We start from the raw sequence: 16,989 nt of genomic DNA, 5'->3' as shown, positions 1-16,989 counted from the left end.
CTGCTATTCCTCTAGCCTTAATTATTTATAGGGGTAAGTATAGAAGAGCTACGTGGCTAGGATCCTATAGCGCTTCCACCGCCACACCTCTTCTGCTTACCCCTAATTCCAGTATTGCTAAGGCCCCCTTCCAAATGCTATTATCCTCTTTTCTACTTTAGGCACCATTTCTGCCTACTATACCTGCTATGCCACAGTCCCTTCCCAGAGGCTATTATCCCCCCACTGCTACTATAGGCACCATCTCTCCCTACTATACCTGCTGTCCCACAGCCCCAGTCCCTTCCCAGAGGCTATTATCCCACTGCTACTATAGGCACCATCTCTCCCTACTATACCTGCTATCCCACAGCCCCAGTCCCTTCCCAGCGGCTATTATCCCCCCACTGCTACTATAGGCACCATCTCTCCCTACTATACCTGCTATCCCACAGCCACAGTCCCTTACCGGAGGCTATTATCCCCCCACTGCTACTATAGGCACCATCTCTCCCTACTATACCTGCTATCCCACAGCCACAGTCCCTTCCCGGAGGCTATTATCCCCCCACTGCTACTATAGGCACCATCTCTCCCTACTATACCTGCTATTCCACAGCCCCAGTCCCTTCCCAGAGGCTATTATCCCCCCACTGCTACTATAGGCACCATCTCTCCCTACTATACCTGCTATCCCACAGCCACAGTCCCTTCCCATAGGCTATTATTCCCCCACGGCTACTATAGGCACCATCTCTCCCTACTATACCTGCTATCCCACAGCCACAGTCCCTTCCCAGAGGCTATTATCCCCCCACTGCTACTATAGGCACCATCTCTCCCTACTATACCTGCTATCCCACAGCCACAGTCCCTTCCCAGAGGCTATTATCCCACTGCTACTATAGGCACCATCTCTCCCTACTATACCTGCTATCCCACAGCCCCAGTCCCTTCCCAGAGGCTATTATCCCCCCACTGCTACTATAGGCACCATCTCTCCCTATTATACCTGCTATCCCACAGCCACAGTCCCTTCCCAGAGGCTATTATCCCCCCACTGCTACTATAGGCACCATCTCTCCCTACTATACCTGCTATCCCACAGCCCCAGTCCCTTCCCAGAGGCTATTATCCCCCCACTGCTACTATAGGCACCATCTCTCCCTACTATACCTGCTATCCCACAGCCACAGTCCCTTCCCAGAGGCTATTATCCCCCCACTGCTACTATAGGCACCATCTCTCCCTACTATACCTGCTATTCCACAGCCACAGTCCCTTCCCAGAGGCTATTATCCCACTGCTACTATAGGCACCATCTCTCCCTACTATACCTGCTATCCCACAGCCACAGTCCCTTCCCATAGGCTATTATTCCCCCACGGCTACTATAGGCACCATCTCTCCCTACTATACCTGCTATCCCACAGCCACAGTCCCTTCCCAGAGGCTATTATCCCCCCCACTGCTACTATAGGCACCATCTCTCCCTGCTATATCTGCTATCCCACAGTCCCCTTCCAGATAGAACAGTATTAACAATATAAATTTCCATTCCACCAGTAGAAAAGAACGTGCCAGCTGTCAGAACTCTTTAGTTTCCCCTTGCCAGACATGTTCTTTATAACAAAAGCTCAAGGATAGTAGATACAGATAACAGCAAATAGAAGGTAGGAATCATATTTATAAATCGTGTTTATAAGTAGAATATGAAACAGATGGAACTGCGCTTTAAATAGTTTTGAGCGTGACTTCTCCTGCTTTTGGCAGAGCACAGTTATAGATGTTTTTATATAACTTCACGAGTAAAACCCAGGAACATTCTGCAGACAGGTGGGAACCAGACTGGGGTGCATCAAGCGCCTTCGGAAATGTTTTATGTAAATTATATATTTTTTTCTGCTGCCTTCAGAAACAAATTTTAGACATTTCCTATGGCTGCAGTAATGTGATACAGGTATGGGATCCATTATCCAGAATACTTGGGACCTGTGGTTTCCCAGATAAGTGCTCTTTTCCTAATCTTTTCCTTTTTGCTGATTTTATATAATTAGGGTGTAACTATAGAGAAAGCTGACTAAGTGACTGCAGGGAATATAGGGGCTCTAGCAGGACACTGTCTAGTAAGCAGTTTTAGTACCAATTTGTGAAAAATGTCTTATTCCCAAAGTTAACAGAGCCCTAAATTTTGCTGTCCCAGTAACTTCTAGTCCCAAATTAATGAGCATCAGTAGGCTAAGCTCTTTGGTAGAGACTTCCATCCCTGCCTATCTTTACCATGCGGTGGGCCAATAAATATATCACTGACATATAAGTTACTGTACAGTACTGTATCTGTCCTCAGTCCTTGGATGTGTAACTGTGTGTCTCTAAAGCAAACAGGTTCTTAGTACAGGTATGGGATCCCTTATCCGGAAACCCATCATCCATAGACTCCATTATAAGCAAATAATTCAGATATTTAAAAATGATTTCCTTTTTCTCTGTAATAATAAAACAGTACCTTGTACTTGATCCCAACTAAGATATAATTACCCCTTATTGGGGGCAGAACAGCCCTATTGGGTTTATTTAATGGTTAAATGATTCCCTTTTCTCTGTAATAATAAAACAGTACCTGTACTTGATCCCAACTAAGATATAATTACCCCTTATTGGGGGCAGAACAGCCCTATTGGGTTTATTTAATGGTTAAATGATTCCCTTTTCTCTGTAATAATAAAACAGTACCTGTACTTGATCCCAACTAAGATATAATTACCCCTTATTGGGGGCAGAACAGCCCTATTGGGTTTATTCAATATTTAAATGATTTTTAGCAGACTTAAGTTATGGAGATCCAAATTACAGAAAGATCCCTTATCAGGAAAACCCCAGGTCCAGAGCATTCTGGATAACAGGTCCCATACCTGTATAGGTGTTTAATCTAGGGGCATTTCTTAAATATTGGAATAATGGGTATTTAGAATGATACTTAATATACTGACATTTTCCTGTTCTTGTACAGATATTTTGAAGTATGACCCCCCAATAAACCCCTGTTGGTATGTCAGATAATTTTGGACTGCAGCTACAAGCCTTTAGGGCCCTCTGGAGGGCCCTAACAGCATTACAGCATTGCGGGGACCTCACACATAGGGGTAAGCAGGTGATCACTGTATGTACTTGGTTGGCCCGTCTACTGACTAATCCTCAGTTATTACTGCTGGAGAAATTACAGTCTAAATATATTTTCTAATTGGTGTGTGCGGTGCGTCACACTCGGAGTGTGAATAGTGAGCCTGGAGGGGGGATTATTAGAAAGAACCACATGGCTGGTTTGGAACCAATTCTTTCTTTTGCTGAAATCTGTTACAACCAAGTTGGCAGTGGAAGGAATGGCAGGAAAAAGAGCTGCTCTACATCCGCCTGGCTGCAAAAACTGCAACTCGTGTTCTGTCAATATTTCCAGGAAGCAGATTGTCAGGAGCTGCACATAAAAACATGGTGGGGGGGGGGGGGAGAAAGGGAAAGAGGGGCATATTTGTGGGTCATATATACTCACATATAAATGATAGCTCCTCTGCTTTGTGTTTTTTGTGTTCAACATATGGTTCTTGAGGTGGAGACATCATGCCATCTGGGCCGCCTGCAGTATAAAGAACCCAAACCATTTCTCTACCTTCGCAGGTACCTGGCGTTATGTGGGAAATTTGATGTTATGTTTTTAAAATAATAGAACAGACAAAACACTTTGCCTTGCTAAGCACTTACACAGTGGATAGTAATTATCTAATGCAATGGAATGCCACAATGTCATTTGTCAGATTTGTTGGTAAATAGACTGAATAACCAAGCCTACCCAACTTGGAAACCCCTATATATATGGTTTCTCCCATGCAAAAACCAGATTGGCCAGATGGCAAGCATGTGATTTGGGGGTAAACAGATCGAAGCTTTGCACCTTGAAACTAGAGATGCACTGAATCCAGTTTTTGGGTTCGGCCGAAACCCCCGAATCCACCCTGATGGATATGGCCGAACACCGAACCGAATCCAAATCCTAATTAGTATATGCTAATTAGGGTCCGTAAGGTTTAAAAATCGCAGTGCGCAGCAAAAATTTCCCCCTAACATGGAACCCTTCCAAATGCTAATTGGCATTCAGATTCGGTTCGGCCAGGACCATGGATTTGGCCTAAACTGAACCCTGCCAAAAAAGGCCGAATCCTGCCCCAATACCGAACCCAAATCCTGTATTCGGTGCATCCCTACTTGAAACACCCCTACACTGTAGGTGATTGGACTAGAAGGTTTTGCCCTTTGCCAGAATGCATTGCTGCCTAGGCCTTCAAATTGTGGATAGGTCTGATGGGAGGCAGTGATTTTGGGGTAAATGTTTGAAAGAATTTAGGTCACTGCCTTTTAAAACCTTTATGTACATGTTTTGTTTGTTTGTACTTAGTGTTTGGGGCTTCTGCTGCCTGATTTAGCAGCCCCGATGCCGCCCCCCCCCCCTTACACACTCCGCACTTACTTCTTTGGTGACACCAGTGCACTAGAAGAGCTGAATTTCTGGCTTAACTGCCCTCTCATGGCTGCCTGAGGCAAAGGTTCCCAGGAGTGGCCCTGGTTGTACTCTATGGAATGGAAATCTGATTGGTCATATAAAATGTGGTAACGCAAAATAAACACATCTGACAGGCCCCTGAAATATGCAGGCCCATTGCATACAGGGGCCATTGCATACAGGGGCCATTGCATACAGGGGCCCCATGTTTTTTTTTCCATCCAAAGGGATAAAAGGATGGTCACACATTCCATTTGCTTGTACTGTGTGTGGGATCCTATAGACACTCAAACCAACAAATCTACAAACATTCTTTTTTATACATGATATTATATCGTATATTGTGACTGTGCATTATGGGGAGGATTCAACCTCTTTCATCTTGCCAGTTTATGCTATACAGTACTCACTCTCCTAGACCATTGGGATTTAAAATGTCAAATGAAATTCAGCTTCTCTTGATATCCCATGTTCAATCAAGGTATGAGAAATGCTTTACACATTTAATGTTTACAAAAATATTTATTTATATTAAGTTAAGAATGGGTCTTTACCTGGTTTGACCTACAATGGGGGGCCAAATTAGACTTAGACAGTTAGATCATAAGAGGGTCTTATATAAACCTGGTGGCACAGGAGCACATCAACAGCCATGTTGTCCTTCTCAATAGATATCTGGCCCATCCCCAACCAGATGTAAAACTGCCATTTCAGTGCCACACATGGGCCAATAAACTGGAGTGGCGGAGTTGGCAGCCAGCGTCAGTCTATATATGCCCTGGTACAGCAAAAAATAAGAGAATATTCTTTCTATGACGTACTTTAAACAGCTTTGCCCTACCCTGATTCAATGATTTCAGGTTAAACTGGAACTAGGTATGCAGTGGTATTTGTCAATAAGCGCCTAAAGGGACAAACAACCTCAAATGCAATTCGGTTTTATATGAAAAGCCATGCTGTGACCTTTAAAATAATTCTTGACTCTCGTTTGAAAGGAAATATGGCATCATTCATCCACTGCACCATTCATAACAGCTCCCATATACTTTCCAACTTACAAATTGAAATAAAAGCGCAACTGGGAACTGGTTCATGGGTATCTTCTTTATAAGAGACACAAGGTACGGAGGAATGGTGTGTAGACATTTTTTTCAAAGATAACTGTGGCAGTCATCGTTTCCATAAGAGGAGAGCTTCATTAAGAAAATGGATGTCATGAGTAGCGGTTAGCACAATGGATCCCCATGATTTTAATTCTGACAATGGTTACACGTGTTATTATCCCAAAGTAAGTGATTGGATGGGGACCCAAGAGTATAGGGGCCACACTGTGGTTCCAAACCAAAATTGATCATCTTCTCAAAGGTCAGTGTTGGAATGAGGCGCCTGGGGGCCTACAAAGTACCTGACCTTATGGTCCCCCCCTGCCCATTGCACATGTAAATTGATGGTGGGCATGGCCAGTGCCTACCTACAGGAATGGACAGGAAAATTAAAAAGTTTAACTATGTTGCCTCACTGGATGGATTAACCTGGGGTTCACAAGGACTGGAGCCCACAGCATTTTTCCCAGTCCCCCCCCTTGGGCCTGTCTTACCCTGCCAATGGTGTTGGTGATGGGAGGCCCTACAAAGAGTTTGTGGCTTGGTGACTGCTAAATAACTGCTAAAGGCTTCCAATCTCCTTGACTAACCCTTTCTTTCTTTACATATGCCGTGCCTCAGAGTGCAGTCACAGGTTTAGACTGATTCAAGCACTGACTTTCGGCTTGCATTTATCCACAGTCCGAAAATCAACCCTGTGTGGCATTAGCCTTAGAGTATGGAGGTCAGTAAGCTGAATTAAGATCCAGCAGGATTTCAGTAGGTTAAGATGCTGTTGCATAAGGCAGGCATGAGGGTGACCCAGAATAAGAAGGCGACTGGTGGAAGGCTTAAGAGAGTAATCCCAGGAAGGATCCTTAAGATCACAAGATAATGTTTGTAGTAATTGCACTATTTGCTGCTATCACACTGAGCATATACATTACTATTGTATGTGATACCTGAAAGATCTGACAGAGGTAACGAGTATGAAGCATCATTAGGTTTCCATGCCAACAAAATGCGAGAAAACACTTTCCTGCTGCCCCAGTTCTCCAGTAATTCTTTCCATAGATACAGTAACAATGCTGCGGCACAAAGTGACCCCTATAGAATCGAGTCTTGGAGAAAGCTTAGCACAAGTGCTCTATGCTCAGGATCCTTATGTATAGCACTCTGCTGATAAGGGCTTAGTGAGGGATATACAATACACAGAAAAGATGATATACATTATGGGATACTATGTACACTGCTATATATATATATGGGGCTTTTAAGATAACCACATGTAAAACTTATACAATGTTGCTGCACAAGGGCAGAGTGAAATTTTTGACACAATTTGAGATGTTGTTTTACCCAGAATTGGCTTTCTCTCCCCCCGTAATTCAAGTATAATTGCAGCTATGAGTGGTGTTTCCTCTGCTCAAATTGCTTCCAAATCAGATGCAATTATACTGTAAATTTTCAGTTAAGATAGCACAATTTCTGGTGCTTGCCTTTCAAATGATATTCTTTAGTCTGCTTCATTGTATCCCAGGGCCAATTCAATGTATAATAACCCGGAGCACACACAGGATAAACCACCATTCCAAATGTAATGCCCCTGGACACATGGCAGGATACTTCATTTATAATATCATCACCCTGTTTGTCATAGCAAATTCATTGGTGTTGGTTTGGGGAGACTGAGCCTCCTCCAGCCTCATTAATATTTGCCCATGTTGCTGAGATTCGGGGAACCTTGTGTGCCAACACCCACAGTCTTCTATACAGGGTGCAAGTGGGGCAACCTGCATCATGTCTCACTGGCTTAATTTTGTTTCATTTTGTGTCATAACTGGTAAAAATGGTGGGGTGGACCCATTGCAAATCTTGCACCTGGGCTTGCAGGATACAGTCACATTATATTTCTATATTATATTGTGTTATACTTTACATCATGTCTGTCCAACCTGAAGCCTTCAGTTCTTACAACTACAACAATATCTACCAATATCCCAAGATCCTGGTGTATGGTCGGCATAAAGGAATAACTACATCAGGCCCACACTGTCAATCTGTGGGTTCTGACAGATGCCAGAGGGGCTGCTGTAAGATGCCATAGACAGTCACTAATTAGTTGGCTGGCGGGGGCTGTTTGGGCCTCTGTTTACTTTAAATGCCAGGGACTTTTTTGCATCCCAGTCCTGGCCTGGACTACATTAGAGAGAGGGTACCTTCTGTTATTAGGGTATTACAGAGGCAGCAATGGCAGAGAGACATATTCTATGATTCTATAGATGTGGGGGCAGAGGTTATGGAGTAGGTGATAAGGACTCCCCACTGTACAGCCTGCGTTATATGATTCAGCGAATACATCTTCTGGAATGTGATAATAAGCAGTGGCCGACCTTTGGATGCCACAATGCCACCATTATTCCAGTTGCTACTGCATGCAGATTAAAGACGTCATGAGGAAAGAGAGGGTCCCAGATTATGAAAGGATTGTTTCTTAACCCCAGATCCACGATGGATTTCTGTTCAAACACATTACTGCCACCATATGCAAGAGCTATTGTGCATGGAGATGTGTGTAATACACAGAGCATCCAGTGTGAGGCGCAAATCACATTGCTTGGTGCGCAAGGAAGCCCACTACATAGACAGTTTCACATGAATGTTCTGATAACATTGAGAAGTGCATAATTACAGATACAGCCCAGTGATTTGTTCCATACAGTAATCTCTCAAACATCCAACTGAGAATATAAGCCAGCTGCTGCTATGATTTGGCATAGACAAAACTGACAATAGCCTATAGTACAGTACTGGAGTCTTTCATTTCAGGTTTCTTTTTTTTTTTTCTTTTTTGAGGGGGTGCAATGATACAACAATATTACACATCAGCACGGCCTGCTGGCCCTTTCCATTTAAGTAGAAGTTTGTGCTTCAGTTACTCTTCCCCTTTAAACACAAGCACAGAGACCTTAGAAGGCATTTCTGTAGCTTTCATTCTTCCTCAGAGAGTCCCAGGCAGCCAAAGAACGCTCCGAAGCAGAAGAAAAAGGCCCATGTGCATCAGAATATTATTTCTCTGCCTCATATACCTCCTGCCAGAAGGCCTGACATTCCCATTAACCCTGCCTGTGGCACACCGGCCAAATTTCAGAATAATGTGATTGTGGACCCACTGCACTTTGTTTTCCAGCCGCTCACCATCTCTGGCTGTGAAGGGAAGAAGCAGAGAAATGAGTTGTAAGGCAGCTAAGTATCCATGCGTGAGAAACAGCAGAATTGGGGCAGAGACAAAATGTCATTAAAAAATAAGTTTTAGGCTTATATTTTGACAGCCACTCCCTTTGGGCAATGGAAAGAGCATCCGTCAACCTGTTACCGGTCCTGATGTTGGCAAATGGATAAGCACCCAAGCTGACACTGATGGACAACTAAACAACATAATATCTGTCCCTGTGTAAAGCCCCCAATGACTAATTTGGCCAAATCAACTTTGTGTTGAGTCTGTAGAGGCCCCTGTGTGTAGCAATCTGTCCAATTGGTTTCCAGGCAATTCACATTTGTCGAAACTGTACCATCATGGAAATACTTTGATAATTGGATGGAGTATGGCCAGCTGTATAATAAAGAAAGTGTGCTTCCAACCAAGGCCAGTTTCAGGGTACATACCCTAAGCGATTTAACTGGCATTCAATGGATTTTTTTTATGAATTCCACTGTACAGTAGTGCAAGTGGTTATTCAGGTTGCCCTGTGGGTTTGTAGCCAGGACTGTCATTAGGAATAACAGGGCCCCATATTACAAAGTTAGCAGGGCCCTTCCTCAGGGGTTCCCAATTGGTCACCTGGCCCCTGGCAATAGGGCCCTACCAACAAATGCATTATAACCCCAATAAAAAAAAAATGCCCTTGCTTGCATAGCCATGCCCTTACCTACCCCAGTCATGCCCCATTATGTCAAAACCTGCACAAAGTGTTGAATAAAGCACAAAGGACATGTTGTGTAATAATTAGGTATCTATGTATATAAAGCAGCCAAAGGATTATGGGGGATTCTGGGAATTGTAGTGCAGCAGTTTAAGGGTTGCATAAAATCCCAGAATTGTATTTTTTTGCCCCTTTAGATCGCACTACTCAATTTTTCTGTATTACCCAGACCCCCAGCATTTACTCCTCCAGCCCTACTTTCCCTCTCAGTATCTGCAATAAAGCAAAGCAGCCTGGGAACTATAAATCTGAAATCTCCTTTATTTGTAGAAAAAAACTGAAATAATGGGAATGTAGGACAGACGGCAGTGGCGCTTGGAGGGAGCCGATCGCCAGCAGCTGAATGTTCATTCTGTACGGTTGGCTGGAGACAGAGCCTCTGTAGAAATGTACTAACCATTCCATAGCCAAGGCTAAGCAATTTGTCTCAGTGCGGTGGCTGCCATGTATCTTCCACCCTGCTGAAAGGTAATCTGATCAATTGCCGATAAATCACAAGTTTAAACTGAAGAGCTACAAAAAAAAACGCACCATAAAATTTCCTCTAAATAGTGTCAGTATAAGGACATGGAGAGGTGGAATTTTTACCTGGACCCCCAGTCACATTGGGGCCCCATTTACAGAAACTGGCCTTAGTAAATGTAGAAGTTACCCTTCACCTCTTATTATTGCTTTATATGTTACTCTGTATGTCCAATGTATGAAACCCACTTATTGTACAGCGCTGCGGAATATGTTGGCGCATGATAAATAAATGTTAATAATAATAATACCTTAACTTATATTTTTATTTGATATAGTTTGCCCTCCAGCAGTTGTGGCACTATAATGCCCAGAAGTTGTAGTTAGAAGGCAGCAAGTATTGCAGGTCAAAATGGCAACAGTAGGGCCAGATTGAAGAAGACAGGCAATAGTGGAAGATTGTGGCATTAGGGCATAATGGTAACTGAGACATATTGTATCATTGTTATTACATGCAACCCCAGCACCGACCAACAGCTAGTAGCAGACAATGTTGGGCCTTGAGTTTAGCTAAAGGGCCACAGAGGGAACAATCCTATTTTATATAATAAGGCTCCGCAGTAACTTGTGCTTAGGGCCCCTCTTTAACTGATGGCAGCTTTGCCTGCTCTGTAGATCATTTCCCTAACCCCAGCCCTCCTTTCCCTTATATACAGAATGAATCCCTGTTAGTGCAGGCCCATCTAATGGGACCTTTTCTGTGAATGCCCGTTCTTGGAGGGGGGAGTGTAACACCCACCATGAATTACTGCTGCTGAACAGACAATAGAGCCGCTCTGTGCTTACTGCTGCACAGTCACAGCTTCCCAGGCCCTGTTTTGTGCCCTGAAGGCATATCAATGAGGAGCAGAGGAGGGAGAGGGGGGGTATGGCCATGAGCAGAAGGGGCGGTGGGGTCAAACTGCTGCTAGGAAAAAAATTTAGGAAATCAGTCCCAGGTGCACTGGCAAAGCCTGAAATAAGATTCTCTGGGCTACATTTACTAAGTGGTTCTACAACTGCCCACAGCTGGATACAGGAGAATGAATAACTGTGCCTGTGGTTTAAGGTATTTAAAAAAAAAACTGGGCTACCTGTTGTGATCAGAAATGTAGACAGGGGTAACTGGCAAGGGGGTATTTACCCCTAGCTCATTTTTAACTAGGATTGTTGCCCCATTAGTGTTTGACTTATTAAACCCTTAATGCAGGAGTGAAAGTGCAAGTCGATGTTTACTCTATAAAAAATGACATTGAATGGGTGAGAAATGGCTTGGGTTGGCCCTCGTGGTCAAGGGTCAATTTGTTTGTCTTTGTCCTCTGAGTAAAATGTTGCCAGCCCTCCCCTGGCAGTAGGGTTTACTTTGTGACCCCAGTGCAGCTGTTTGGTGTAGCCAAGTAGATCTATAGGTCTGAAGGACATATTTAATGAGTTTCTTCTAAATTGAACTCAAGATGCTGCGTTCAAAGAGAAGAACTTTATAGAGAGTGGGCCATTCCCTCCACTGTTCCTAAGTAATATAACCCCCCTTTCCTACCCCCCTTGCACTTATTTAGACCCACTAATAAGCATGCAATCTCCCATTCCAGACAGCAGCTCTTACTATAGGCTCCTAAACTGGGAAAAGCTGCTTCACTGAACTCTATGAATGGGATTTGAATAGGATAAGAAGCTTGAAAGCAGGTGGATCCTTCAAGGGAAACTCCACCCAAACACAACTTAACATTACAAAACATTTCAAGCAACTTTGCAATATGGATCAATTAGAAAATATGCAGCCTTTTCATGATTGGTAATGTAATAATATTGGAACAGTTCCCTAAGCCCAGGCTCAAATAAAACAGTAGTCAACTGTCCTCAGCCTGCCTTCAGCCTGCATCCTCCCAATCCCACAATTCCCTGCACACGTGATGTCAATAAGGAAAGGAACATCACAGTGCTGTGCATAGTGGGTTATGCAGTTCCTGCATGCTGTCTGTAAGCTGCAGAGAAGTTGTTACAATATGTAACACCAATGTTTTAGTCCCTTCTCCCCTGCCAGGATTTTAAATGATTCAGAAAGAGTCTGTTTTGCAGCTGGATTTCAGCTTATAAAAATGGTATTTTTGAAGGAACGCGTTGCAGTGATATATTAGGGGTTTCTGTGTTGTGTGGGGCTCTTTAACAAATTTTGGTTTGGAAGCCGAGTTCCCCTTAAAGGGGCAGTTGATGCCTTAGATAGTCCATGGTGTGGCAAACTGTGACATAGAGAATCACCGGTGCCCCAACATTCACTTTCCTGTCTCTAGGGAAGAGATATTTGTTTACTTGTTGGAAACCCAGACTTCATGGTTCTGACTGGATCTGGCCAGCCTTTTACATCATATGATAATACTGTGACAGTTAGACCAAAGCTGCAGTCTACTGCCTTGGCTTCATCTGAATAGAAGGACTTGGATCTGGGTCAGGTGCATGAATGTCCTCACTGGACAGAAATCTGAGAATGAAGTCCAGCCCAGAGCAATGAAACGCAGGCTCTCGTAGCAGCGAAGGCAATGGATCATCCCATTTAGTTTTGTGTAAGTAAAAGGAAGAAAGAGCCGTGGCTGCGGTGCCTGTGGGCAGGAAACAAACGCTGAATTAAAGCTGCTCTCCTGCATAGCAATGCATCCTGGCCTCTCGGAATCAATGAAAAGGATCACAGAAAGGGAAACCTAGCAATAGGAGGGAGAGGGCAGGCAAAGAGGCTGCTAAACAAAAGCGAATTGGCTTCGGACCCCACGCAGGGTCTTCGACCTCCTTTCACATTACGTAATGTTCTCACTGTTGGGCTCCTGAGCTGGAAATGGAGTTAGAAAACCATGAGAATGGCTCAATGCTGAGGGAACCAAACAAGGGACAGTACCCTGGGCATGTTTAACTTCCCCTTTACACCATAAAAGTCTGCGGAGAACACTACTTAAAGAACAAGGCAATGTCCTAGAAGGAAATCAATAATAGGTATATAGGTCTAAGCAATTTCAGTGTAGAGAAAGCTTACCCGTGTACATGGTAGGTCCAAGTGCTCATGCTCCAGACCCTCAGCATAACAAAAATAACGAAATAGGCAGGCACTCCGGATCTCCAAAAAAATAGGTAGGTGTGAAGCCCAGGTATGAAGTAAAATCAGAGTAATTTTATTAGTAACATATACACATAAATGTTATAAAGCCTTACACGTTTTATGCCTTAGGGCTCTGGCACACAATGAATTGTAAATCGCCGGTGGGATGGCATACGCGGCGGAGCAATTTCGATCACGCCGCCACATATGCCATCCCACCGGTGATTTACATTTTAGCCTGTGGGATGTCATATTGGGGAGATTAGTCACGGGCGACTAATCTCCCCGTGTACCAGAGCCCTTACTGGGTACTTAATCAAAGGCTGTTCCTGATATCTTACCTTATCATGTTTGCTGTGCAGTACCTATACACCCATTAGTTCTGTCTGCCCATATAATGCCCTAGAAGAGTCAAGGACTAAAGGTCCCCATACACGGGCCGACTATAGCTGCCGATATCGGTCCCTTGGAGCGATTTGGCAGCTAATCGGCCCGTGTATGGGCAGAACAGAGCGGCCTGGCCGACCGATATCTGGCCTGAAATTGGCCAGATCTTGATCTGGCAGGTTAGAAAATTCGGTCGGATCGGGGACCGCATCGGCTCGTTGATGTGGTCCCAGAACCGACTGCCCCATAACCACAAATGTAATCCGATCGTTTGGCCCCATGGCATCGCCAAGTGAGCGGACCTTATAGTGTATGGGCACCTTTAGGATTTGAGGGGACCTAAGCTTGCTTTGATTTCATTTTGTGTTATAAGGTTGGGGGGGGGGGGGTGGCCTGAATACTTGAAAACCTTGTGCAGTTTTTCATGCAGGCATATGGGCAGACAGAACTAATGGGTGTATGGGTACTGCACAGCAAACATGATAAGGTAAGATATCAGGAACTTTGCACTCAGTGGGGTTCTACTCAGTTCATGGCCTTTGCTCAGAGACTCCATTCTGCTGTGTGACTTCAGCTTTGTTTTTATTGAGACAAAAGGCCTGGATCAGACAGCATCGGCACTCAGCGCAGGCCTTTGGTTCCTATATAGAATACAGGTTTCCTCCACCAGCTGGTGTTAAGGCCACCATAAACAGCCTGGCCTTCACATACACAGCTCCTACAATCTTCTCTTTGGTCTTTGGTGAGCAGCAATCTTGGCTTAACATGAAGTCTCTATGGTGTGACCTGTTACCATGGATACCTCTGCCCAAAAAGGAAGCATTAGTTCTCCTGTGTTTGAATCACACTATTGTTGGGTGGGGATCCTGATCCAGGGATTTCATTCAGTCTTATAAGAGCCGCCTCATAGAATAGGCTTATCAGTAGGATTCTGGGTGTTGTAGTTCAGAAGCTGCTAAAGGGTTGCAGGCTGAACATCACTGATGTACATAGAAAAAATATCAACAACTGTTTAAAATCATTTTGGGTTTTATCCCATTTTCCCAAAGGGACTGGGCCCCTTTCATATGATCATAAACAGGACTGGGCCGTATTCCTATAATGGGTCCATTGATTTAACATTAAGCACTTGCGGTTCTGTTGGGCTAAATAAAGATAATATCTATTCGTATTATGTAATTCGTCCAACACCGGTCATTGCCCGTATCCTTTAGTACAGGCAGCAGTTCTCTAAAGTGACATTCTTATATCATAATAAAGTAAAATGTTTCCTAAACACTACAACGCAATACAATGCAGTTGTGACATGAGCAGGGGGTAAGGGTTTCTAGTGAGTAGGGAGTTTGGGAGTTGCAGTGATATTGCTAGTGAGCAGGGAGTTGCACCAATATATTGCAGTGAAATTGCTAGTGAGCAGGGAGTTGCAGTGATATTGCTAGTCAGCAGGGAGTTGCAGTGATATTGCTAGTGAGCAGGGAGTTGCAGTGATATTGCTAGTGAGCAGGGAGTTGCAGTGATATTGCTAGTGAGCAGGGAGTTGCAGTGATATTGCTAGTGAGCAGGGGGTTGCAGTGATATTGCTAGTGAGCAGGGGGTTGCAGTGATATTGCTAGTGAGCAGGGGGTTGCAGTGATATTGCGATGGAGCAGGGAGTTGCAGTGATATTGCTAGTGAGCAGGGAATTGCAGTGATATTGCTAGTGAGCAGGGGGTTGCAGTGATATTGCTAGTGAGCAGGGGGTTGCAGTGATATTGCTAGTGAGCAGGGGGTTGCAGTGATATTGCGATGGAGCAGGGAGTTGCAGTGATATTGCTAGTGAGCAGGGAGTTGCAGTGATATTGCTATGGAGCAGGGAGTTGCAGTGATATTGCTGTGGAGCAGGGAGTTGCAGTGATATTGCTGTGGAGCAGGGAGTTGCAGTGATATTGCTGTGGAGCAGGGAGTTGCCGTGATATTGCTGTGGAGCAGGGAGTTGCAGTGATATTGCTAGTGAGCAGGGAGTTGCAGTGATATTGCTGTGGAGCAGGGAGTTGCAGTGATATTGCTGTGGAGCAGGGAGTTGCAGTGATATTGCTGTGGAGCAGGGAGTTGCAGTGATATTGCTGTGGAGCAGGGAGTTGCAGTGCTATGGAGCAGGGAGTTCAGTGCTATGGAGCAGGGAGTTGCAGTGCTATGGAGCAGGGAGTTGCAGTGCTATGGAACAGGGAGTTGCAGTGCTATGGAGCAGGGAGTTGCAGTGCTATGGAGCAGGGAGTTGCAGTGATATTGCTATGGAGCAGGGAGTTGCAGTGCTATGGAGCAGAGTGTGGGAGTTGCCCTGTTGCAGTGAGACTGGTTTCTGTGCCCAGGAGACAAAGCCCCAGGCAGGGGCGGCTGGCCGGCAGTATAAGGGACAAGGTTACACCGGGAGCAGCGAGTGAAGGTGTCCGGCAGCAGCGACAGGACGCACCAGTGTAGCCTGTGTAATAGGAGCTGGGCGGAGCCAGGGTGACGTTGCGCCTCAATTCAGCCCTGCAGCAAGAAAAGAAAGAAGGAGAAAAGGAAAACAATCTGGGCGCAGAGGAGCGGAGCTGGCAGAGCAATGCAGTGCCCAGTGAGTGCCGCGGCTCTGCAGCTCATCTCATCCCCATGAAGGGGAGTCGGTGCCGGACTCAGAGCAGCGAGCAGAGCGCATAGAGCAGGAATCATGTCCAGGTTTAAGAAGGACAAGGAGATCATCGCTGACTATGAGAACCAAGTGAAAGGTTAGTGCCAGGCTCCCATGCTGTGACTGTAGCGCAGCGCTAACCATCTCTTGCTGCAAATAAAGGTGCAGATTGATTGCGCCCAGTGTACTCCCTGTGTGATTAGCAGTCACTGTGGCATCTCTGTGCCCTCCTACAGCCTGTGTGTGTGCATGGTGTTGCTAGGGTGTGCCATCTCTGCACCTACTCAGCCAAGCCCTCCCTGCATCAGTCATATCCAACCTGCTACCCTCCAGCTCTTGTACTTCATCTCCCAGCATCCACCAACAGCTGGCAGTGGAATCTGCGAGTTGTAGTTATGCAGCTGCAATGGTTGGACATCTTCTTCTGTACCTTTCCCTTGCCTCTGTGCCCAGTATATATTGTGTGTGTGCGCATTTCCCTGCTTCATGTCTTTGCATGTCACAGCTATCAGCTAGTGCTCCTCCCTGCAAGATGTGCGTCTGTGTGTGCACTCTCACATTGCACTACTGTGTTGGTGCTGAGAGTGAACTTTTCTATGTGTAACCACTTAATAGTAGTATGTTTGTGTGCACGTCCCCATGCCAGCTTTGTGTGTGCTAATTCCCACCTTGCTGCCAGTCAGTGTGTGCTTATATCCACCTTGCTGCCAGTCAGTGTGTGCTCATACCCACCTTGCTGCCAGTCAGTGTGTGCTTATACCCACCTTGCTGCCAGT

The 16,989-nt window shown here is 45.0% G+C and overlaps 1 protein-coding gene across 2 annotated transcripts in view; it reads left to right on the top strand.

Annotated features, from left to right (window-relative positions):
• The first annotated feature begins 16,033 nt into the window (after positions 1–16,033).
• srgap3 (SLIT-ROBO Rho GTPase activating protein 3) overlaps positions 16,034–16,989 on the top strand; it is a 96,032-nt gene continuing 95,076 nt past the window's right edge. Inside the window, exon 1 of one of the 2 annotated variants that reach the window (XM_002936253.5) lies at positions 16,034–16,310. In XM_002936253.5, coding sequence (XP_002936299.1) covers positions 16,253–16,310 — 58 coding nt within the window. In that variant the 5' untranslated portion in view covers positions 16,034–16,252. The remainder of the gene's footprint in view (positions 16,311–16,989) is intronic. The other variant, XM_004914130.4, reaches the window with a different exon arrangement.

The sequence above is a fragment of the Xenopus tropicalis genome, chromosome 4 (assembly GCF_000004195.4).
Source record: "Xenopus tropicalis strain Nigerian chromosome 4, UCB_Xtro_10.0, whole genome shotgun sequence".
Taxonomy (NCBI): domain Eukaryota; kingdom Metazoa; phylum Chordata; class Amphibia; order Anura; family Pipidae; genus Xenopus; species Xenopus tropicalis.
This window is presented reverse-complemented; position numbering and strand designations above follow the sequence as displayed.